This window comes from Podarcis erhardii (assembly GCF_964252035.2).
Source record: "Podarcis erhardii genome assembly, chromosome: 1".
NCBI classification, from domain to species: domain Eukaryota; kingdom Metazoa; phylum Chordata; class Lepidosauria; order Squamata; family Lacertidae; genus Podarcis; species Podarcis erhardii.
This window is the reverse complement of record NC_138497.1, coordinates 107,863,673-107,886,995: the sequence shown is the minus strand read 5'-3', so window position 1 is coordinate 107,886,995 and position 23,323 is coordinate 107,863,673. Positions and strand designations below refer to the sequence as shown.

General features: G+C 42.1%; 1 protein-coding gene across 6 annotated transcripts in view; it reads left to right on the top strand.

Annotated features, from left to right (window-relative positions):
- Positions 1–23,323, top strand: part of CCDC148 (coiled-coil domain containing 148) — a gene marked incomplete at its 5' end in the record, with an annotated part of 108,153 nt that overhangs the window by 23,030 nt on the left and 61,800 nt on the right. For 5 of the 6 annotated variants that reach the window (XM_081871840.1, XM_081871839.1, XM_081871838.1 and 2 more), the window contains 4 exons: positions 13,770–13,832; positions 15,145–15,266; positions 21,456–21,559; positions 23,007–23,080. In XM_081871840.1, the coding sequence (XP_081727966.1) occupies positions 13,770–13,832; positions 15,145–15,266; positions 21,456–21,559; positions 23,007–23,080 (363 nt within the window). Of the gene's footprint in view, positions 1–12,954; positions 13,099–13,769; positions 13,833–15,144; positions 15,267–21,455; positions 21,560–23,006; positions 23,081–23,323 lie in introns of those variants that run through there. The other variant, XM_081871843.1, reaches the window with a different exon arrangement.

Below are 23,323 nucleotides of genomic sequence, written 5' to 3'. Positions count from 1 at the left end.
AAACATGTTCTTATTCCAAGGCAAAGTTCACAAACCAAAACACCTACTTCCGGATTTGCAGCATTCTTAATCCAAGTTGTTCATAAACTAAGCTGTTCTTAAACCAAGGTCCCACTGTATATACTTTTTTTTTAAAAAAAAAACCCTCCCTAGCTTGAAACCTTCTCCCACATACAATATGTGCGGAATATTGTGCTCTTTATTTATGAATTTGCATCCCACCTTTTCAGTGTTTCTGTTCTCAGAATGTCTTAGGATAGCACTAGAGCAATCCATATATAACAACGAAACCCATCATATTAAAACAGAAGTGAAGTGCTTGGCTGTGAATCTGAAGTGGTATAGTTCAGTAAGAGCCACATACTACACTTTGCTGACTATGTAGTAGGCTTTTTCTCTGGAGCTTCCAGGGGTTTCTCTGGTTAGGTCAATATTACAGTTTATACTGGATCTAAATATTGTGTGTACATGCTTACACATGCGCACCCACCGACACCTGCACGGAAACTTTTGTTGAGATAGCTCCCCAGATTAAGACAAAGGGGGAGAATTATTTCTCGCACAATTGCCAGTCTACTGTGGGTCAAGCTAAGAAGCGCATTGAGCACCCTTTTTAAAAAGCATGCTTTAAGTACTGCTACTTTTCCTTAGAAAGGAAAGCAGCAGCTGTTTCTGTTGCAGAGATGGTGATTCCACAGTAAAACAATAAATAGGAATCTCCCCTTCCTTCCCCTGCATCCTCCATTTTTGCCCCCATCCTTTCACCTGCGTAAAACCCTGTCTTTTTATTGGGAGGTTTTAATCTCTGAATGGGAAGTAAAACCGGCTTTATCCCTTATTCTGTGTCGTTTCCAGTGCCTATTACTGCAAACTCAGCTGATGGAAAGACGCGACTCACTTCCAAGGTCCTTATTAAGGTCGCAGCTTTCATATGAGGTAGAAACCTCTTGTTTCTAAGCATAAAGAGAACAACAACACAGCTGAGAGCAATGCATGGGATCTCTACACATTTACAGTTTACATTTCCCGCCCTCACTTCCCTCCACCTACCTCGCCTGTTTTTTAGTATCCTTGGGGAGGCCAACATCTGCAGCTACTTTTTAACTTTATAGCAACATTGGCCATATGCTCTAACTGAAGTGTTACGTTTATGTCTCCTTCATTCCTGATCCAGGGCACTGTATAAGTGGTCTTGCTTCCTTTTCGTCTGTTAGATGTAGCTGGAAAAAGCTTTAAATGAGTCTTATTTACTCTTTAAATGTTGGGTTTTATTGCTTAGAGACTGCAGCAAAAAAAGGCAAAAAAAAGAAAAGAAAAAAAGCAAGCTATGAGGTAGCCCATTCACAGCTCAGCTTGTCTTTTTCAACAGAGGCGATCTTCTTTTAGCTAATTGGACTTGGTCACGCATGCGAAGTTACTCATGTGTAGTACAGTATGTCAGTCTAATATCCCACCATGCTTATGAGGTTGCTGTAATTTATGCAAGAGTGACAATGTGCAGCACAGTGTCCTGCCCTGCTCTTTTATGGCTGTCATTTCTGAGGGGGAAAGTAATAATTACAACAATGCCATCGCTATGCATATATTATACATATAAGCGTATGTGGGTTGTTGGTGTCTTTTAAATTTAGCTTCTTTTCTGACCTGCGAGTGCTTAATTGCACAGTTCCGACTGGATTGCATGAACTCGGTTGCTTTTAAGACAACAGAATGTGAGGAAACTGGGCGCCTTATTCATAGGACAGGTTCCTTTTTAAAACTGGGTTTTTGTTTTTAAACCCCATGTTTATGCCTTATAAGCTACTGCACCAGCAGTTCAAGTATTTGTGTGGTACTCCCAGCTGCGGTGTGGGTTAAACCACAGAGCCCAGGGCTTGGCAATCAGAAGGTTGGCGATACAAATCCCCGCAAAGGATTGAGCTCCCGTTCCTCGGTCCCTGCTCCTGCCAACCTAGCAGTTCAAAAGCACATCAAAGTGCAAGTAGATAAATAGGTACTGCTCCGGCAGGAAAGTAAACAGTGTTTCCATGTGCTGCTCTGGTTCACCAGAAGCGGCTTAGTCATGCTGGCCACATGACCCAGAAGCTGTACACCGGCTCCCTCGGCCAATAAAGCAAGATGAGCGCCGCAACCCCAGAGTCGTCTGTGACTGGACCTAATGGTCTGGGGCTCCTTTACCTTTACCCAGCATCCTGAGCCTACTCTAGGGATGGAAGAATCTGTCGATTTCAGTTCTCTCATCATCTCTTTTTTCCAGTCTTAAATTCTGCATTCTTACAAAAAAAGGATTTTTCTTTTTTAAAAATTCTCAAGAAAATTCTTATGGATTTTGGGGTAAATTTGTACTAATAAACACATTTTTGTATATAGTTTTGACTGATGTAACACATTTTGCAACCACATTATCCTGCTATAGTATAATGCATTTTTAAGTTATTTCCATTATTACATTCATTTTTACTTAATGTAAAATGTAGCCATTTTACTGCATTTTTAATAATAATAATAAAAAAATTAAGTGTCTATAAGGGAGAAGGGACTAGGCGTCGGAGGAGGGCTCACTTAACCTCTATTTGCCCTATGACAACTGTTTGAGTCAGAGGGATTTGGCTCAGAACTCCTTCAGCACTAGATTTGAATCTGAAAGCTTCTCCTAGGCACTACAGTCACCTTTAAATCATGCTAAGCATACAATGAAAATCCATCTTTTTACTCCTCTTGATTGCAGATGAACAGGGTAGCGTATTATGAGGCACCTAACTAAAGTGATTTGAGAATATACCGATAGATTTAATGTGTAAAGGTAGCCTAACAAATACATTTGGTAGGTAAGAACTTGTTAGCATTCCACAAGAAATTGTATTGCACTTTTTCATTGCATTGGTAACAAGTTTTTGTACAAATTTGGATCAGATTTTTGTTATGAGAACTTTATTTCTACCATTTTTGTAAAGCAGTGACATTTTCAGTAGTCTATTAAAAATACAAAACCAGAGCCAATAATTCTAGCACTGATTAACCTAACCAAAGAAGCTAAGTATGAAATTTCATTCAGTTTTGAGTTTTCTGTAGGATGGAACTCTGGTGATAATGATTATAGCCTCTTTGCTAAGGCTAGTGAATTCTAAATGAAATCATCATTACTTAAGATGGTATCAGACCAAAAGTTAATTCCTCTGAAGTACTCTTTGCAATGAAGTTGCGGCCAGTGTGGGCTTTACAAGGAATTGCTTAAGGATTAAATTGCAAAATACATTTGGTACCATAAATGGAGAAATTACTAGGACTATGAGCAAAATGGTCTTTCAAGTGTATCTTGCAAAGAAGAGAGATAAGTACAGTTTAAGAACAAAGTATGTTAATGCTGGGCCAAAGGGTACTTTAAAGCTATTACCAAACATGTTGAGACTAAAACAGAGAATTCAGTCCTGTTGGTGAACTGGGTATAAATTAACTCTTTACAATGGGTTTAAAATACCTAAAGAAGTAAAACGTACTGCAACTCTGTTTCTTTCATAAGAAATTAGGGAGATTCTTTATGTTCTAAACATCTCAGTTAAGCATTATGTGTGGAAAGGTCTCTTCAAGCTTTGAGATAAATTACAAAATAAAAGGTGACATTTCCCAAAGCACAGAAGTCATTTATAAACATGATCCCATGCTTATATGACTGTAATTACAATTAAGATTATACGTGTTATAGTGGAGGGTGAGGAGGCTTATTATTAAAAATGGGTTTATATGTTGTATATTGAGAGACTGTGTGAATTATTGTTGTATTTGGTTGGCTTTGCCATCAACCACTCAAAGTTGCTTAATTGGAAAAACTAAAATTCATATAGATGTTATTACTGTCACAAGTTTATGGGGGAAACCCATTCACTGCCAATACCAAGAACTGTTTTGTGGAAGGAAAATGTTTTAGGTGAATTCCTGAAAGTATTTGCTCAGTTCCACATTTATTGTGACAAACATATCTGCTGCATGCACTTCAGTTCTGTTCTGCTGTTTCCTCCAGCAAATAAGTAAAATGAGGATTGGCATAGCCAGATGTACATACGTCTGGGAACTCTGTTCCAATCTGGGTTCCAATATGTGTGCATACGGTGTTTAAAGCTGCACGTACACACATGAGTTGAAATAACTAAATTCAAAGCCAGCAGCCAAAGTTTCAAAAATTGTTTTCTCTGATCATTGAAATACAAAATGTATTATGATAGCACTAATTAAAATCCAACAATTAAACTTTTCTCTCTCTAGAGATCACATATGCCAGAGGGCCCTTTTGAATGTTGAGGGAGTGCTGGGAGTGTGACATGACACAAAATGGCTGCCATTGGGGGAGTGTGGCATACAGCAAAATGAGAGAGAGGGCAGTCATGGTGAAGCTTTCCCCATAACAATGCGAGAAAAGCCTTAACCTGTTTAATTTTTGTCTAGAAAATAAGACAGAAGCAGGAAAAATGCATTAAAGGGGAGGGAGACCCATTGCCTCGTGTCCAAACAACTCTCTCATCAGTCATAGCTCTCCCTTAAGATTTTGGCTAAAAACACAGACAGGAAGGAGCAACCATACTGGCTTATTTCACATAAATTACTTAGAAGAGTATCTGCACATTTTGCTTCATAGAATCATAGAATAACTTTATAGAGTAATGCGGGACACGGGTTGCGGCGTGGTCTAAACCACTGAGCCTCTTGGGCTTGCCAATCAGAAGGTCAGTGGTTCGAATCCCTGCAATGGGGTGAGCTCCCGTTGCTCGGTCCCTGCTCCTGCCAACCTCACAGTTTGAAAGCACGCCAGTTCAAGTAGATAAATGGGTACCGCTGCGGCGGGAATGTAAATGGTGTTTCCATGCGCTTTGGCTTTGTGTTGCACCCAAAGCGTTTTAGTCATGCTGGCCACATGACCCAGAAAGCTGTTTGTTGACAAACACTGGCTCCCTTGGCCTGAAAGCGAGATCAACACCGCACCCCATAGTCACTTAACCATCCAGGGGTCCTTTACCTTTTTTACCCTTAAAGAGTTAGAGACTTTTTTTTTAGTAAAGCTCAGAGTCTGGGGCCACTAGGTGTACATATGAAGTGGGTGCTAGGTTGACAGCCCTTGTGCAGTAAGTGGAAACAGAGATGCTGAATTTTGATGGCTATGTAACCAAAATGGGACCAATGAGAAGCAAAAGGGAGGTGTCAGCATGCTTGGGGGAAACCCAGGGTTTTCAGAAGTAAATATAATCGAAGAGTTCTATGAGGGCAAAAATCTAAAAATAGATAAGTGCAAACTAAGTATGCTCCTTGGCCCCAGAATGTTGAGTGTCTCTTATAGAAGAAACAGGGAAATACATGGCAAAACTGGGTTGAAGAAACTAAAAGGAAATATCCCGATAGAAGGCATGGCTTGGCAGTTGGAATCAAAAGCAGGACCACACCACACTGTCCCTTTATGTTACAAGTCCCACTTGTAGTATTCTATTTCCTATACAGTGGTACCTCAGATTAAGTACTTACAGTGGTGCCCCGCAAGATGAACGCCTCGCAAGACGGAAAACTCGCTAGACGAAAGAGTTTTCCGTTTTCGAGTTGCTTTGCAAGACGAATTTCCCTATGGGCTTGCTTCGCAAGACGAAAACGTCTTGCGACTGTTTCCTTTGTCTTAAAACCGTTAAAACCAAGGGTGCTTTGCTTGAACAGCTGCAGTTGCGACTTGACTTCGAGGAGCAACTGTTAGCACGCGGTTTGGAAGCCTTTTTTCAGACTTTGCTCATTTTTGAAGCTTTTCCAAAACTTTTCCAGAACTTCTTTTGCATCCATTTGGTAAGTTAAACTTTTAAAACTTTTTTTGTGGTTTTTGGATTTTGGGTTGGGGTGTTTGGGATTCAAGGACTTGGTGTTGGGGGGGGGGTTTGCAAGAATCTGGGAGCTTGTGGTGTTTTTTCTGCATTTTTATGATTTTTTGTGACCATTGGGCCATGTTGTTGTTTTTTTAAAAAAAATTCTGAGTTTGAATTTCTGTTTGCTGGGTGGCTGGGGGAACAGCTGGGGAGGTTTTTGCAGGAATCTGGGAGCTTGTGGGTTTTTTTTTTTTTTTTTGGAATTTTTATGATTTTCTGTGACCATTGGGCCATTTTTTTTAAAAAAAAAAAAATTCTGAGTTTGAATTTCTGTGTGCTGGGTGGCTGGGGGAACAGCTAGGGAGGTTTTTGCAGGAATCTGGGAGCTTGTGGGTTGTTTTTTTTTGAATTTTTATGATTTTCTGTGACCATTGGGCCATGTTGTTTTTTTTAAAAAAAAATTCTGAGTTTGAATTTCTGTGTGCTGGTTGGCTGGGGGAACACTTGGGGAGGGGTTTGCAGGAATCTGGGAGTTTGTGGGGGGGTTTTCCTGCATTTTCCTGTTTCTCTGTGACCATTGGGCCATGTTGTGTTTTTTAAAAAAAAAAAAATTCTGAGTTTGAATTTCTGTGTGCTGGTTGGCTGGGGGAACAGTTGGGGAGGGGTTTGCAGGAATCTGGGAGCTTGTGGGGTTTTTTCCTGCATTTTTCTGTTTCTCTGTGACCATTGGGCCATGTTGTTTGTTTGTTTTTTAAATCTGAGTTTGAATTTCTGTGTGCTGGGTGGCTGGGGGAACAGTTGGGGAGGGGTTTGCAGGAATCTGGGAGCTTGTGGGGTTTTTCCCCTGCATTTTTCTGTTTCTCTGTGACCATTGGGCCATGTTGTTTTTTTTTTAAAAAAAAAATTCTGAGTTTGAATTTCTGTGTGCTGCACAGTTTGCAGCAGTTGGGGAGGGGCTGGGGGAGCAGTTGGGGAGGGGTTTGCAATTTCTGTGTGGTGGGTGGGTGGGTGGCTGGGGGAACAGTTGAGGTTTTTGAAGACTTTGGTGATTTTTGAAGCTTTTCCAAAACTTCTTTTGCAGCCATTTGAGGTTTCTGAAGACTTCGGTGATCAATTGTTGAAGCTTTTCCAGAACTTCTTTTGCATCCATTTGGTAAGTTAAACTTTTAAAACTTTTTTGGGGGTTTTTGGATTTGGGTGTTTGGGATTCAAGGACTTGGTTCTGGGTTTGAATTTCTGTGTGGTGGGTGGCTCGGTGCTTTTGAATTTTTTGGATTTGAAGCACAGCACTGATTTTGTGTGTGTGTGTGTGTGTGTGAGTTTACAAAGGTAGGAGCTGTGCTGCCATGGGACCCAAGAAGACTGCTGCTGCAGAGGCCAGCGAGAGGAAGAAGGAGAAGGAGACGCTGGAAATGAAGAAGGAGATCATCTGGAAGCACGACGGCGGAATGCGTGTGACGGACCTCGCCAGGGAGTACGGGAGGAATCCATCGACCATCAGGACCATCCTGAAGATGAGGGAGAAGATCCTGGCGACTGATGCAGCCAAGGGAGTCACCAGGATCGTGAAGAACCGCCCAGCTGTTCTGGAGGAGGTCGAGAAGTTGCTGCTCATCTGGATAGAAGAGAAGCAGCGTGCAGGGGACACAGTGACTGAGGCCGTCATTTGTGAGAAGGCCAAGGCCTTGCACGCAGACCTCATCCGGGAACAGCCAGGAACCTCAGGCGAGCCAGAAGTCTTCAATGCAAGCAGAGGTTGGTTTGACCGGTTCAAGACAAGATCTGGAATCCACAGCGTGGTCAGGCATGGAGAGGCTGCCAGTTCTGATGTTCCTGCGGCTGAAGAGTTTGCAGCGGAGTTCCTGGAGGTTGTGAAGACGGAGGGCTACGTTCCACAGCAGGTCTTCAACTGCGACGAGACCGGGCTGTTTTGGAAGAGGATGCCCAAAAGGACTTTCATCACACAGGAGGAGGCCAAGTTGCCTGGCCACAAGCCCATGAAGGACCGTCTGACCCTGCTCTTCTGTGCCAACGCAAGCCGCGACCTGAAGATCAAGCCCCTGCTGGTGTACCACTTGGAGAACCCACGGGCCTTCAAGAGACACAAGGTCGAAAAGGAGCAGCTGAGTGTCATGTGGCAATCCAACAGTAAGGCTTGGGTCACACGTGTGCTGTTTGTGGACTGGGTCAATCTTGCTTTTGGCCCTGCTGTCAAACAGTACCTGCTGGACAATGACCTGCCGCTGAAGGCTTTGCTTCTGATGGACAATGCTCCTGCTCATCCTAAAGGCCTTGAGGTGGACTTGTTGGAGGTGTTCAGCTTCATCAACATCATGTTCCTGCCGCCTAACACCACGCCACTGCTCCAGCCGATGGATCAGCAGGTCATCGCCAATTTCAAAAAACTCTACACCAAGGAACTTTTCAGGCGATGCTTCGAGGTGACTGATTGCACCACCATCACCCTGCGGGAATTCTGGAAGGACCACTTCGACATCGTCACCTGCTTGAAGATGATCACCACGGCCTGGAACGGGCTCAGCCAGAGAAATCTGAATTGTGCTTGGCTCAGCCTGTGGCCAGACTGTGTGGCACCAAGTGACTCTGATGCACCAGAGTCAACAGTGGTGCAGGACATTGTTGCCTTGGGGAGGACCATGGGCCTGGAGGTCACAGAGGAGGACGTCTGTGAGCTGGTGGAGGAGCACGACCACGAGCTGACCACCCAGGAGCTGGTCGAACTGCAGGCAGAGGCTGCGCAGGAGCAGGCCTCGCTGGAAGAGGAGGAAGCAACTGAGGAACGGCTGTCCTCCAAAGAACTGAGGGACATTTGCCTGAAGTGGAAGGAGGTGCAGGCTTTTGCAGAGCGGCACCACCCTGACAAGCACGTGGCACATGACCTTGGGAACACTTTTGATACGACGGTCATGGCGCCTTTCAGGGAGGTGCTGAAAAGGCGGATGAAGCAGCAGACTATGGACAGGTTCTTGAGCAAGAAGCAAAGAGTGGAAGAGGAACCTTCTTCGAGTGGTCCCCCAGAGTCTTAGAAAATGTACTGTACACTTTGTTGATTTTTAAATGTTTTTCTGTCATGTTTAGAAACTTAATTTATTGTTCCTTCAATTTTTGAAATGCTCTTTACAGTATGTGTGACTTTAAAGAGCAGTTAATAAACTCTTTTTGTACCAAATTTGGCTTTGTTTGGACTTTTTTTGACCATAGGAACGCATTAATTGATTTTCAATGCATTCCTATGGGATTTCGTGCTTCGCAAGACGAAAAATTCACTAGACGAAAAAAATCGCGGAATGAATTAATTTCGTCTTGCGAGGCACCACTGTAATTCGTTCCGGAGGTCCGTACTTAACCTGAAACTGTTCTTAACCTGAAGCACCACTTTAGCTAATGGGGCCTCCTGCTGCTGCTGCGCCGCCGGAGCACGATTTCTGTTCTCATCCTGAAGCAAAGTTCTTAACCTGAAGCACTATTTCTGGGTTAGCGGAGTCTGTAACCTGAAGCGTATGTAACCTGAAGTGTATGTAACCTGAGGTACCACTGTACAGTGGTACCTCAGTTTTTGAATGTCTCCGTTGATGAACGTTTCGGAACTCAAACGCCAAAAACCCAGAAGTAAATGCTTCCATTTTAGAATGCACCTCGGAAGTCAAATGGCTTCTGCTGTGGTACCACCGTATTTTTCTCAATTTTCTCTGTAAATTTACAGACCGCCCGTTGCGCCTCGGTTTTCGAACGTTGCGGAAGTCAAATGGTCTTCCGGAACAGATTATGTTCGAAAACCGAGGTTTCACTGTATTGCATATTTATTCTTTAATCCAGCCAGAATTATACAGACATATACTACAGAGAGAATCACAAGCGCATGTTTACAAAATTCCAGATTAAATTGGCCAGCTGCATTTCAGTGATGGTCCTCTTAAACAGCTTTATTTATCTTACAGCACCGTGTCATGATTGCAGCTCACAGTGAGAGACCATGTTTTAGTCATACAATATTTTCCTTTTATGTTGGCTTCTGCCAGAAACAACACCCTGTAGTACTACTTCCTCTGTCCTGTCCGAAATGCACGACATGGTTACATTATGCTGCTTGTTTCTCTTTCAACTTTCTCAGTGGTTGCAGGTTTTTGTGGGTGAACTCTCAGTGGTGCTGTCATGTCATGTGTTATGCAGTATTAGTTACAAGGGAAGAGAAGTAGACAGGGGCTAATGTTTCTAGTAGCATCCATGAATCCACCATATCATGTAGTTCTGGCTTGATGCTCTGATATAATGATAACTTGTTCCTAATAGGCAGTGCTATTTATCTAGAAAAAGAGGTGCTCACCATGAACACCTCCCTTATTCTCTTATGGTAATGGTGCCACTCGGAGAGGTGCCAGAACTGAGTTCTGGTGAGTTCTGGCTGAAAAAAAGCCCTGCTGATAGGGACTCTAATTTTAAAAACCATTGAAATTGTTCGTCAGAGTAGTTCCATTGCACAAACAGAAGTCCTTGTGCTCATAGACCTTCCCCGTACTTTCCCTCTTCCTGCGCTTCCCCATGCCATCCCCAAATCTGCTCTGGAGACTTGGCAAAATCCCTAGGACACCTTCAGGGAGTGTGCTGGGAGAGGCAAGGGAGGGAAAGTTCTGTTGCGCAGCCACCAGCCAGAAGTCCTTTTGCAAACGGAACAACTTCATTACATACTGTCCATTGGTTTTGTCACATGACTTAATAAGAATGTGAACTGCTTTTCTTGCTGTCTGAATTGTTGAATCACAGGCCTGTCACTCAGCTACCCATGCTGCTGTAAACATAGAGGTTACACTGACACAGCTCTCTGTGAAAGCAAAACCCACATTCTTTATACAAAATACTTGTGCAATGCTTAGTGAAAATCAAGTTATTTTTAAAATTACTCTGAATATGGTCAACACTCCTGTGAGGGAGCACTCCTTTAAGGTTTCCTGTTGGAATTTCCTCTTTCTGCCGCAAACTAAGGACTGGATAATGTATCTACCCAAGTCAACAGCTAGCCATCCATTGTTACATTGTGGGTGAGGAGCTTGCCAACTAGCAAAGCAGCAGGAAGACGCGAGTGTGTGACACGTTTCACATCTAATCTTTCTAAGGAATTCTGAGGTCGCTTTGTGCTCTTTCCCATCCAAATGGGATTTAAAGTTGCTTTTGAGTAGAGTTGAGATTTAATTATTGCACAGATTTTATATTTGAATATTCTTATTAGCATATAAAGGATGACCTACTATAGAGCAGCACAGAACATCTGTTTCATTGGCTCAACCTTTAAACTTGCAGAATTATAATGGCTCCCGTTTGCCATCTGGACAGCTTTAAACCAGCCTAACCAAAGATTTTTTTTTTCTAAATCCAGCTAATTAATTTTAGTTCGGTCTCTATCCTTGGCAATGAGGAATTTGCTATAAAGCTTATTTAAATATATTAGCAAATGCAGATGAGATATGATCTTGTTCCTTTTAGGAGAGTTGGCAGGCTTGCTGTTAGCAAATAAGGGTTTTACTTGTAGCAAGTGGGAGAGTTGTCACTTTCTCTTTGTTTTACATTGGCACTATCTGCTTGAGATTTTTTTTTTTTAAAGGTAGGTGTGGTCAGAGGTAGTTATTAGAGAATATTATGTACAAAAGCCAGCAATTTAGATAAAACATGTTTGGGGTTTATTGTGACCATACTCTTTAAATGCATTGATTCAAGTTTCAATTCCAAAACGTATGGCATTTATAGTACAGTCCTATAGTGCAGTAAGCCCCACTGATTTCAGTTTATCATAGACAAGTGAATGCTTGGTTTATTTTAGGAAATATACACCCCACCATTCCATTATGTTTGCATTGCTTGAGGGTAGCTACAACAATTGAAAACAGAAGATCTTAAAAATGGAAATGGACTTGGCACATAAAACAAAGGTCTGCCTGACTCTTCTACATGCTTGCCATATCCTGGAATTTTAAACTACCGTAATAGGTTGAGAGGGAGTAAGAGAGGGGGCCCAAGGGATAAATCTGAGGATGCCCTCTCTCTTCTTCCAGCCAATTGTGCCTAAGCCCTGGGCAGAACTTAGTGATGGGGTTCTCTGGTAGAACTCAGGGAGTGAATAGGCTGGTAGACAGGAAGACTGTCTCCAGGTAGCCCTGATGCAATTCCTATAGGGCTTCACTGGTTAATCTTCAGTACTTAGAATTGTATCCGCAAACAAGTTGTTACAGAAGAGGACCAATATGTTCCCATGGTCAAATGCCTACTAGCATCATTGCTGCTGCATTTTGTACAAACTGAAGGTTCTGAAGACTCTTCAAAGGCAGGGTGTAGTAATGCAATCTAGACGTAATAATAATAATAATAATAATAATAATAATAATAATAATAATAATAATTTTTTATTTATACCCCGCCCTCCCCAGCCAAGGCCGGGGTCAGAGCGGCTTACAAGCAATAATAAAAACAAGATGAATGATTACAACTTAAAAACAAAAATAAATTACAACATTAAAATAATGGAACATTAAAATATTAAAATGTAGCCTCATCGCAGGAGGAGAAGGAAAAGAAAGGAAAAAAGAGAGGGAGGGAGGGAGGGAATCAAATTGGCTCCAAGCCAAAGGCCAGGCGGAACAACTCTGTCTTACAGGCCCTGCGGAAAGAAATCAGATCCTGCAGGGCCCTGGTCTCATGAGGCAGAGCGTTCCACCAGGCCGGAGCCAGAGTTGAAAAGGCCCTGACTCTGGTTGAAGCCAATCTAACTTCCTTAGGGCCTGGGACCACTAGGGTGTTGTTATTTATGGACCTTGAGGCTCTCCGTGGGGCATACCAGGAGAGGTGGTCCCGTAGGTACGAGGGTCCTAGGCCGTGAAGGGCTTTAAAGGTCAAAAGCAGCACCTTAAATCTGACCCTGTACTCCACCGGGAGCCAGTGCAGCTTGAAAAGCACTGAGTGAATATGCTCCCATGGCAGAGACCCCGTGAGGAGCCTCGCTGCAGCATTCTGTACCCGCTGGAATGCATATACCCGTAGTGAATGCATGTGTTACTCTGTCTAGATCTATCTTCTCAGGAAAGGGAATAGCTGGTACACGACCAGCCTAAGCTGCATAGACCCCCTTGGCCACAGCTACTCTCTAGACATCCAGAGGCAAAGCCAGATTCAGGAGCACTCCCAAACTGATTTTCAAGAGGAGTGCTTCCTCATCCAAAACCAGCTGAATCTCAGTTAAATCAATATCTCTCCTGACCAGGTGTGTATCTGTCTGGTCTGGATTAAGGATCTGTTTAGTAGCCCACATCCAGACCATTATTTGACCCATTGTTTCGCCTACACATCCAACTGAAGAAAACCCAGATTCAAAAATCCACAAACAGAAAGTAGTCTCTGGTTGGTGGTATAACCTTAGTAGCATGGGATATGAGAAACCTTTGTTTACATTCTTGCTTCCTTGCAAGTGCAAGTAGCTTTATAGCTATTATTTAGCATTGGATTGTAACGTCAGTGCAAATTACTGTGCTTCACAGTATTTGATTCCCACATGGTTACTAGGGTTGTGAATGTATGCACATGTACTTGGGAGTAAGGCTTTCTGGATTCAGTGGGAGTTGTGGCCCAGGAAATATTAGTAGAATCAAACTGAAAGTCATTTTAAAACAAACAGTTCTTAATTATGAGAGTATAACATTACCTTTGATTGCACTTTTATAAGCTTTATCCTTAAAAAAAAAATCGCAGTAAAATATGCATGGCTGCTGTAATACTTGTCCTTAGAATCCGTTTCATATGATGAGCAATGTGAAATTCTATGAACAGGGTACACACTAGACAAAGAAGACCCTATACAAAAAACACATGAACGTGACTCTCTCTTTCTAAAGTATTGTCCCAGGCTTATAAATAATTTGCTTTTTTGTTCAACAGGTGTTAAGATGAGTGGAAGGGACCTTCCAGGATTTACTACATCTCCCAGGAGTAGCGATATAGGTAGACTTTTAAAATCCATTTCAACGTTCCATTTCCACTGTTTGTGTTACAGCTTGCCTTGCTCAGTATTAGCCAGCTGTATTAGTTACACAGAGATTATTACATAGAGTTTATGTGGAGTCCATGATTTATGAGATTTATCCTATAATTCTATGCTCTGGCTTCTAGGAAACTTAGCTGACATTGCTTGATGAAGTTGTTTCTACTTTTGTGGGTGGGTATTTGCTTCCCACAGTGGCAACAGTCAGCCTCTCTCTGTGATGGACAGAGGCATCATGGGGTTTGGCAGGAGTCCTGCTCTTGCAACATTTAGCAGGGGAAGGACCATAGTTTGCATGCAGAAGGTCCCAGGTTCCATCCCCAGCATCTACAAGTAGGGTTGGGAGAGAACCATACCTGAAATCTAGAAAAGTCATTGCTAGTCAGTGTAATGGTAAAGGTAAAGGAACCCTGGACAGTTAAGTACAGGCAAAGGCACTATGGGGTGCGGTGCTCATCTCGCTTTCAGGCGGAGGGGGACGGTGTTTGTCCACAGACAGCTTTTCGGGTCATGTGGCCAGCATGACTAAACAGCTTCTGGCTCAATGGAACACCATGACGGAAGCCAGAACGCACGGAAACACTGTTACTTTCCTGTCATAGCAGTACCTATTTATCTACTTGTACTGGCCTGCTTTTGAACTGCTAGGTTGGCGGGAGCTGGGACAGAGCAATGGGAGCTCACTCCGTTACGGGGATTTGAACTGCTGACCTTCCAATCGGCAAGCCCAAGAGGCTCAGTGGTTTAGACTACAGCGCCACCTGCGTCCCTACTAGTCAGTGTAGACAGTCGTGAGCTACATGGATCAAAGATCTGATTCAGCATAAGGCAGCTGCCTATGTTCTTTACATTCTAATTAGCAGATAGTTAAGTGCCATGTAAGCCACTGTCTCAGTGACCCAAATGGCGGTTACATTTTTCCTTCTTGCAAGCAGAGGTCTATAGTGAGCCTGCAAGCTTGAACTGATATGCACTATAATATGTAACAGTTCATTGCTTAGGTGATTATTGATATTTCTCTAGCTTCACAGGCCTGGCACTTCAGTTCAAGTGTTGGGTCGCTGAGACAGTGGCTTGCACGAAATATTTTTTTTGTATTTTTCAGAAAAAACTAAAAGCGTCATGTGTTGTCTTTCCTATTCATGTTTTGTTATAACTGCAGTGGAGTAACTTTGTTTTTAAAAGTGAAAGTTCTTTTGTTCTCATTGTGTTTCAAAACACATAATGGCTGGAGACTTTATTCATGTTTGAATTGTTTCATGCTTCAACTAGAAAGCTTGGTGGTTCGTATGAAAAATGGCCTTAAGAGTTCCAAGTATAAACCTGTTGACTACGAGCAGCTACTTGCAATGACTGAAGCCAAGAAATTGGAATCTGCTAACATTCTATTAAAGGTAAGTGTTGTGATTTCTGATGGATGTAGAATGCAACTTTAGATGTTGAGGGTGAAAGTGTCATAGGAGCTGGTGGTTGATGTACGCACAAGGAGATTCTGCTGTCCATAAGTAAAGGTACTGAAAAAATATATAAAGTGAGTAATGATGGCTAGATATTGGGTAACAGAATTAACTATTAAATGACTAACTGCGAAGGGGCCAAGTTTACTTCTCATGGCTTGTTTACAGGAGTGAGGTGGGCATGATTTGAGCAGCCACACATTGTGTTTGTGGTTTGGCTCAGTGCTAGACCTGAAGCTCCAATAGTACGGATTTAGTCATTGTTGTCTTCTGTGATGAAAGGGTTTCTGTCTCTTAATACTAGCAAAGAGCTGCTAAGCCCAATGCTATGGGGGCTAGATCTAAGGCTCTATAATAGTGTGAGGGGTATTTTGTCATCCAGCAGCTCACCTGGGAACAGTTGCTACTCTCCCTGGATGAGCAGGAAAGTAGCAAATTGCAAAACTGTTTTTCGACTGTTTTTACAAAACCGATTAATATGTGGTGGTAGCCCACAAGGTTTGTGCAGTGGAAAGACTTTGACAGACCAGATACATTCCCGTCCTTATGTCTTATGTTTCCTGCCTTGTATTAAACTATAGTAACAGCAGAACATAATGGCTAGGGTGTGCATAACTGTAAAATTATTCACCATCATTTTTATAGATAGAACATGTAGCCGAAGGTAAAATGAACAGTGTTTTCGTGAGTTGCTTTGAACACAAACATTAGATTTAGATGACAATCTTATATACACTTAACTTGGGAGGAAGCTCTGTTGAACTCAAAATGACTTGCTTCTGAGTCAACGTGTACAGAATTTCTCTGTTAGCTGATTTTATTTTGTAGTATTTTCCATACAGGTGGGACCTGCAACCAATTGTTGCAGTGTGCAGTGCTTCTTTTCAGGATTTCTGTCAGCTGGCCATGAACTTTTGCAGGGTACACTGCTCCATTCTCCATCCCTCGCAGGTTTTCCATTCCCTACCCCAATAGTGAGTCACAATTCTAGTACTTGGGTATCTGGGCACATAAAAGTGTGGTTCAAGGTTGCCAGTGTAAGTCTGACAGTCTTACAAGCACAGCAGATACTCTCACACCTCCAATGTTAGGATCATCCCATCATAGCAACAACTTCGGTGGGCCCAATACGACACAGGAATACCATTCAAATGTCTGTGTAGGTACTGGAAATGGCTTAGGAAAGAGGGAATCTGCAGACTGGATCTGCTTGGCTGGCCCAGGGACTTCATATGCTGCAGCAAAATTGTGGCTATTTCTTTTTTTAAGAGTATGCCAGTGGTTTTTAAAATGTCGTGTGGGTTACAGTTAGGTGGTTCTTCCCGCTTGCTAAGAGGGTGTGTGTTAGCTGTTAGAGCAGAAAAAGACTTTTGGAGTTGTAGAGTAAAAATAATTGATAGAAAGATGAACATATGAAGAGGCCCACCTAGTCCAGCATCCTGTTCTCAAACTGGCCAACCAGCTACTTATGGGAAGACTGCAACAGGACCTGAGTGCAACAGCCCTCTCCCCACTTGTGTTCCTCAGCAAGCAGTATATAGAGTCAATCTTACTCTGATACTGAAGGCAGTACATAGGTTTCATAGCCAGTGTTAGAAACTGAGATATAAAAGCTAGGAGCTAACTTGCACCTTAAACCTAGGTTATGGGCGCAACAATGGAATGTCTAGATGCTTTTTTTAGATAACAAGAATACAAAGCTGAAAATGAATGAACTGCAGCTAAAACATTATGTTCATTTTTCACATTGTCTAGTCCTTCCCCTGCCCACCCCACTAATATTCTTAAGAGGGTCTCTTCTCCAGTCTTCAGAGAGTAGCTAGAAGTGGGGAGGCAGAAAAAGGTCCTCCTTCCCTTTCACTCTGCAGTTTTAATCTGAAATCTTAGGCACAGTACTGTACCCAGACCTCAGAAACTGCTCGCGCTAATGAAATTCGTTGTCGCAAGCTGCACCTATATACTAACTATTTATTTATTTATTTATTTATTTATTTATACATACATACATACATACATACATACCCCGCCCCTCTGGCTGGGTTTCCCCAGCCACTCTGGGCGGCTTCCAACAAAATATTAAAATACAATAGTCTATTAAACATTAAAAGCTTCCCTAAACAGGGAACAATGGGAGTTTCGAACACTGTTCATAGCTAGTAGCTATCAATAGCATTCTCTTCTGTGACTTTGTCTAATCAAATTGGTGGTTATAACGACAACTAGTGGGGGGAAATTCCATGTGCTTTGTGAAAAAGTACTCTTTTGCCTGTTCTGAATTTCGCACCATTCAGCTTCATTAGTTGTCCCCTGGTTCTCATTATGAGAGGGAGAAAAACTTTCTCTGTCCATTTTCTGCACATGATGCATAATATTTTACACCTGCTGACTGTTTGTGTAAATGAAGCCCCAGTTTGTTTCTGCCTCAGAACCATTCTGATTTCTTAACTTTTTCTAGATCTGCAGAAGCCTTTCTGAAGTGTGGCAGCCAGAACTGTAAACAGTATTCCAAATGCACAATATGTTTGTATAACAGTATTATGCTATTGGCAGTTTTATTTTCAATCCCTTTCCTACTGATCCCTACTATGGAATGTGCCATTTTCACAGCTGCTGCACACTGGCTGACATTTTCATTGGATGATCTGCCTTGATTCCAAAATCTCTTCCCTGGTCAGTCACTGCCACTTTAGACCACAGAAGTGTGTATATGAAGTTAGGATTTTTTGCCCCAATCTGAATCAATTTTCACTTGTTTTGATTGAGTGTAATACCCATTCACTCAGTATGGAGAGATCCATTTGGAGATCCTCACAATTTTTTTGTTCTTGCTACCCTAGCACCAGCAAACATGGCCACCTCACTTCTTGCCCCAACTCCAGATAATGTATGAACAAGTTAAAAAGCAGAGGCTTTCCATCCTTTCATTGTGAGAACTGACAATTTATTCCCATTCTCTGCTTTTTGTTCTTTAATCAGTAACTGTCCTCTTATTATATGGCTGCTAAGCTTACTCTGGAGTTTTTGGTGAGGGGCTTTATCAAAAGCTTTTTGAAATAAGGAAACAAACACATGGTGTCTCTCCCAAAACGTCTCTGGCACATCATGGGCAACTGTGCTTCATGGCGCTGACCCCATCAGTGCTGTTTGTTTTTTTGTAAGTGTGCTAAAGCCATTATTCCTGGAAACTTTAATTTGCTGGTTCTGTTGGTTTTGTGCTTGTAGGGGCAAAGTACATATTATTTTTGATTCATACAAGCAAGAAAAGAGAAGGAGCTGGAAGCAACATTTGTGTCCAGATATATGTTTCTTTAGGAAGGCTTTTTAGGAATATCCCCATATTTCTAGGCTTTTCCATTTTTTTTCTGCATTAGCCAAGGGGATGAGAGAATGAGCTATGGTAAGGGACACACTTCAAATTAGACAGTATTTTCCTGTTTCCATTCATAGTTCTTGGCATTTGCTAGTCATGTGACTGTGTCCCAAGATTATTTACCTCTGAGTACGAGTTGCCATGAATCACGAGTGGGAGAGAACTATTGCGCTCAAATCCTGCTTGTGAATTTCCCATAGGCATCTAGTCAGCCAGTGTGAGGACAGAATGCTAGTCCTAGGATCATGTGCTGTAGAAAAAGAATGTGCCTGGTTGTTTTTTAAGGAGTGTGTCATTTTTAAAGCAACACTGGAAGTATAGAAAGGAGAGAGAGAGAGCAATAGAAAAGAGAAGAGAGCAGTAGTCAAGTCACAGTGATAATGGAAAGCTCTAAGCATTTCCCCCCATGGGGAAAATAATGACATCACACTGTACTTTTGTTGGAACTGGAATGTGTCATTTCTGCAGATGCTCTGTTTGTTGCTTAAGCTGTAGAGTGCATATATCCTGCCAGGATTGGATGTGTTTTCACTGTCCCCATAAGCATCTCCCAATGGCTGCTGCAATTAGCTTTAGTACTCATGCCAGTTCACGCTGTTTCCCTTGCAAGTTGTCACTGATCCCCTCCCTGCCAGCTCTACAGACAGAGACATTACAGTCTGCATGAAAGATCAGCAGCGTCAGCACACTGAGAATCCTTGTGCCAAAGCAGAACGTACTTTTAAGCATGGACACAAAGATCCCAGCAGAGGAGTTGTGTTTCTGCTTTATAGCTGAATTGCCAAATCAGCACTGCAGGAAGTTCCTGGGTAGAAGGCAATGGTTTGGGGAGCTTTGCACAATCTCTACATGGTGCTTCCCACCCCATAGACAGGTCTGAATGCCAAATGCATTACCACATCTTTCCCGAGTAACACACTTCCACATGATGTTTCCAAGTGGAAAGCTGCTGTCATAATATGTTCAAGTGTGTGTGCACTTAATGTTTTGGATAATGTTTTGCTTTCTCCCATTCCAAAGAGTTGGTGTCACTAAGGTTACTTCTTACCGTCAACTTCTTCTGGAATGGATGTGGTAATGATAGTAATTACATCAGTATGCAATAAAAGGAGTGCAAAAAACCTATAGACTTGGCTTTGCCTATGATTCCAGATCCTGCAGATTGGCGGTTTGAATCCCCATGACGGTGTGAGCTCCCGTTGCTCAGTCCCTGCTCCTGCCAACCTAGCAGTTCAAAAGCACGTCAAAGTGCAAGTAGATAAATAGGTACCGCTCCGGCGGGAAGGTAAACAGCATTTCCGTGTGCTGCTCTGGTTAGCCAGAAGCGGCTTAGTCATGCTGGCCACATGTACGCCAGCTCCCTTGACCAATAAAGCGAGATGAGCGCCACAACCCCAGAGTCGTCCGCGACTGGACCTAATGGTCAGGGGTCCCTTTACCTTTACATATTGCTGTAAAGGTTTCATATATTTTATTATTAACTTTATACAATTCCACTCAATATCACTGTTCTCTGGGCACTCGACAAAACTTTGAACAATGAAATACCATGGTAAGATCCAATATCGCACCACTGGATGTGACAGAATTCCCATTCTTCCTCTTGCCCCTCCATCCGAATTCATTCCAGAGGGCACCCCAACCCTTCGGATTTTGGAGGCATGCAGGGGAGGAAAGATAAGTCCTGTTTCTGCAGAGTGTGGTACAGTGGTTAGTGTGCTGAACTAGGACCTTTGAGACCAGGGTTCAAATCAATACTCAGCCCTGAAGCCTGCTGGGTGATCTTGGAACAGGACTATCTTTAAGAGAGGGAGAAGCATGTGTACCATCTTAAGCTTCTTGGAGGAAAGGTGGGATATAACTGTAATTAATTGATTTAAAAATAAAATATCATGAAATAAATTTCCAAGAAAGAGAGGAAAATAATAGATAACTAAATAATAATAATTATAAGCAGTGGCTTTGGTTTAAACAGCAGAATCACACATACACCATTACCACGCAGTAAATGTCAAAGTGCACATTTATAGATGGGATCCCAATTTATAGTTTTGATTTGAGTCAAAAGAAAAGCTGGAAATATTTAAGCCAGCTTTCCTCAACCTGGTGCCCAAAGATGATGTTGGCCTTTAAACTCCCATCAGCCCCAGGCATCATGACCAATTGTCAGGGATGATGGGAGATGTAGTCCAAAACCTTTGGAATGCACAAGGTTGGAGAAGGCTGGTATAACCCACGACCGCTTAGTTACTGGTTACTTGCTTTATATAGCTGGGTTTTGTTTTGTTACACTGTTCTAAGTGTTTGGTTGGAAGACATATACCATGTTGGTATATTTATAGGCACGTTAAAAATAATATTTGGCTTTCTTTGAAATAGACATAAATTGGTTGTGAGTGAACAGGTAACTTATTATTACTTTCTTGGTTTCTACACATAAATAGTGGACTAGATTACTGACATTTGCGAGTTTTGTGTTATGCTTGAATGGCAGCTGGTGGCTGGATGTGCAAAGCTGAGAGCAGCAGCTGGTACAGCATGAGGTAGATTGGGGCAGTGTATAAATGGCCTTTGTTTCTAGAACAAATTTCCTTTTAATTTAACTGTGGTTCTGATTATTCATGAGCCATTGACCTACAGGAGCAACCAGAGCCTTGTCTTTGAAGAAACAATTTTAGAGGCCCGCAGAACTCATCTTATATTTATATAAAATTATAAATTTATTATACTTTTTTAAAAAATAATCTTCTACCTAGATTAAAAAGACTGAACACGCTTCAAAAATCAACAAAGAACAAATGCTGCAGAAGCGGCATAATCAAGTGTGGTGGCCAGAGCACAAGAGACTGCATAGAAGCCGGTAAGAAGTGGGAAAGTTTGATCAAGCAATTCAGAAATTGATAGTACAAGGCTAAGGTGCAGCAGGCATAGCTTAACAGATATCTGTTAAAAGATAATTGAGCGTATAATGGTTGGTAAATTTTAGCCTTCTGAAAACTTACCAGATGGAAATATCTGTGTCATGTCAGAATTAGTAGGGGAGGGGAGATGGAAGATCTGATTTACATACCACTTCTGGACAGTGAATGGATTGACACTACTTACTGGGGTATGGAGGGTATGGAGACAGGATGGCTGCTATAGCACAGCTGAGAGCAATAGAATGCTGCAACCACAGGGATGTTCCTGTGATATTGTGAGGAGCCAGAAAAGTGGAAATGCCTTTTGGAGAAGGACCTGGGTAGCAGGTTATGCTTCCGAAGGACAGGGTCACCAGTATATGAGAATGGACTTGAGCACAGGTTGGTGCTGGTAATTGCAGCAGCAGATTGGGCTGGCCAAGGTAATTCTGAGAACTAGGAAGTGAGACTTCTTGCAGTTCATAGTAGTAGGCTATAGAAAGATTTCCCACCTGAAGAGACTTCTAGAGAACAAAACTGATTTATGATGGCTTCCATGGTGGGAAGGGGAGCAGAAAAGCCTAGAAAGTGATCATAAGCCAGAAGATTGTATTCCTCCCAAAACATATTGTTCAGGAGAGAGAGAGGATCCTTGACATTTCAGCCCTATAACTGCTCTTACACATCTTTTGAGAAGTCATGTACGTGAACTCGAGCACAGACAAGGCTTTTCACAACTAGATTGAATCTGTGGATGGTCTGATGCAGTACCGAGGCAAGAAAGGAGGTGTTAGAGGATGCAGAGAAGGTGGTAATGTTCTTCAATTTCAGCCAGGAGGTTGAAGCTGGCTAGTTGAAACAGGACAAGTGAAGATACTAGATGTGAGAAGTTTGAAGTGATATACTAGGATGGAATATAGATGTGCACCTGGCAATAGGGGACCAGATTGAGTCAAATATGGGTTTGTTGCATTTTGTACCAGGATTGGGGAGTGAATACAGAAGAAGCATAATCATTATGGGCAGTCAGGCCAAGGCATAAAGCCTAGATATAAATCAGCCCCCACCCCAAAGCAATTCGAAGAATAAGGGAGAAAGAGAACTTTGTGGGTGGATACAGTGTACAAAAAGTGGTATTGGCACTGGAAATACTGAAAACATTTTAGGTGGACTAAGTGAACTGTTTCACTTGAGAAATACTATTCTAGTTCCTGGGAATCCATTGGTGAAGATTTCAGTTCACTTTGTTGCCGCAAGAAAAGGATGTTAAGAAAGACATACAGTATTCCATGGATCTATGAAATGAAGTTGCATTTAAGTGAATGACTAGCCTTGGTTTTTTTTCTTCTGTTTGGTCTGTGGATATGAAAGAAATGAGTATGTCTGAACCAAAATTCTTCATTTTAGGAAAAAACTAGAATCTGAACTACAAAACTTCTTTGATGAAGGAAGTGAATGGCTTTTGGACTTGTGGAGCTTCAGTAAGTACTTTCTCATATTCTTTCTTGATTAAACCAGGTCTTTATAAATATTTATATGCTGATGGATTCAAAGTAAAATTGCACATGAATAATGTAACTTAATATTATGAGATGGAAGGTTTTGTCACCTCCAAACCCATTCAGTTTGTCATCCTGGGTGCTTTTGCTTGGACAGAAGAAAACAAACCCTGGCTGTGATGAGGTGTCTTTCAATTATTATTATTATTATTATTATTATTATTA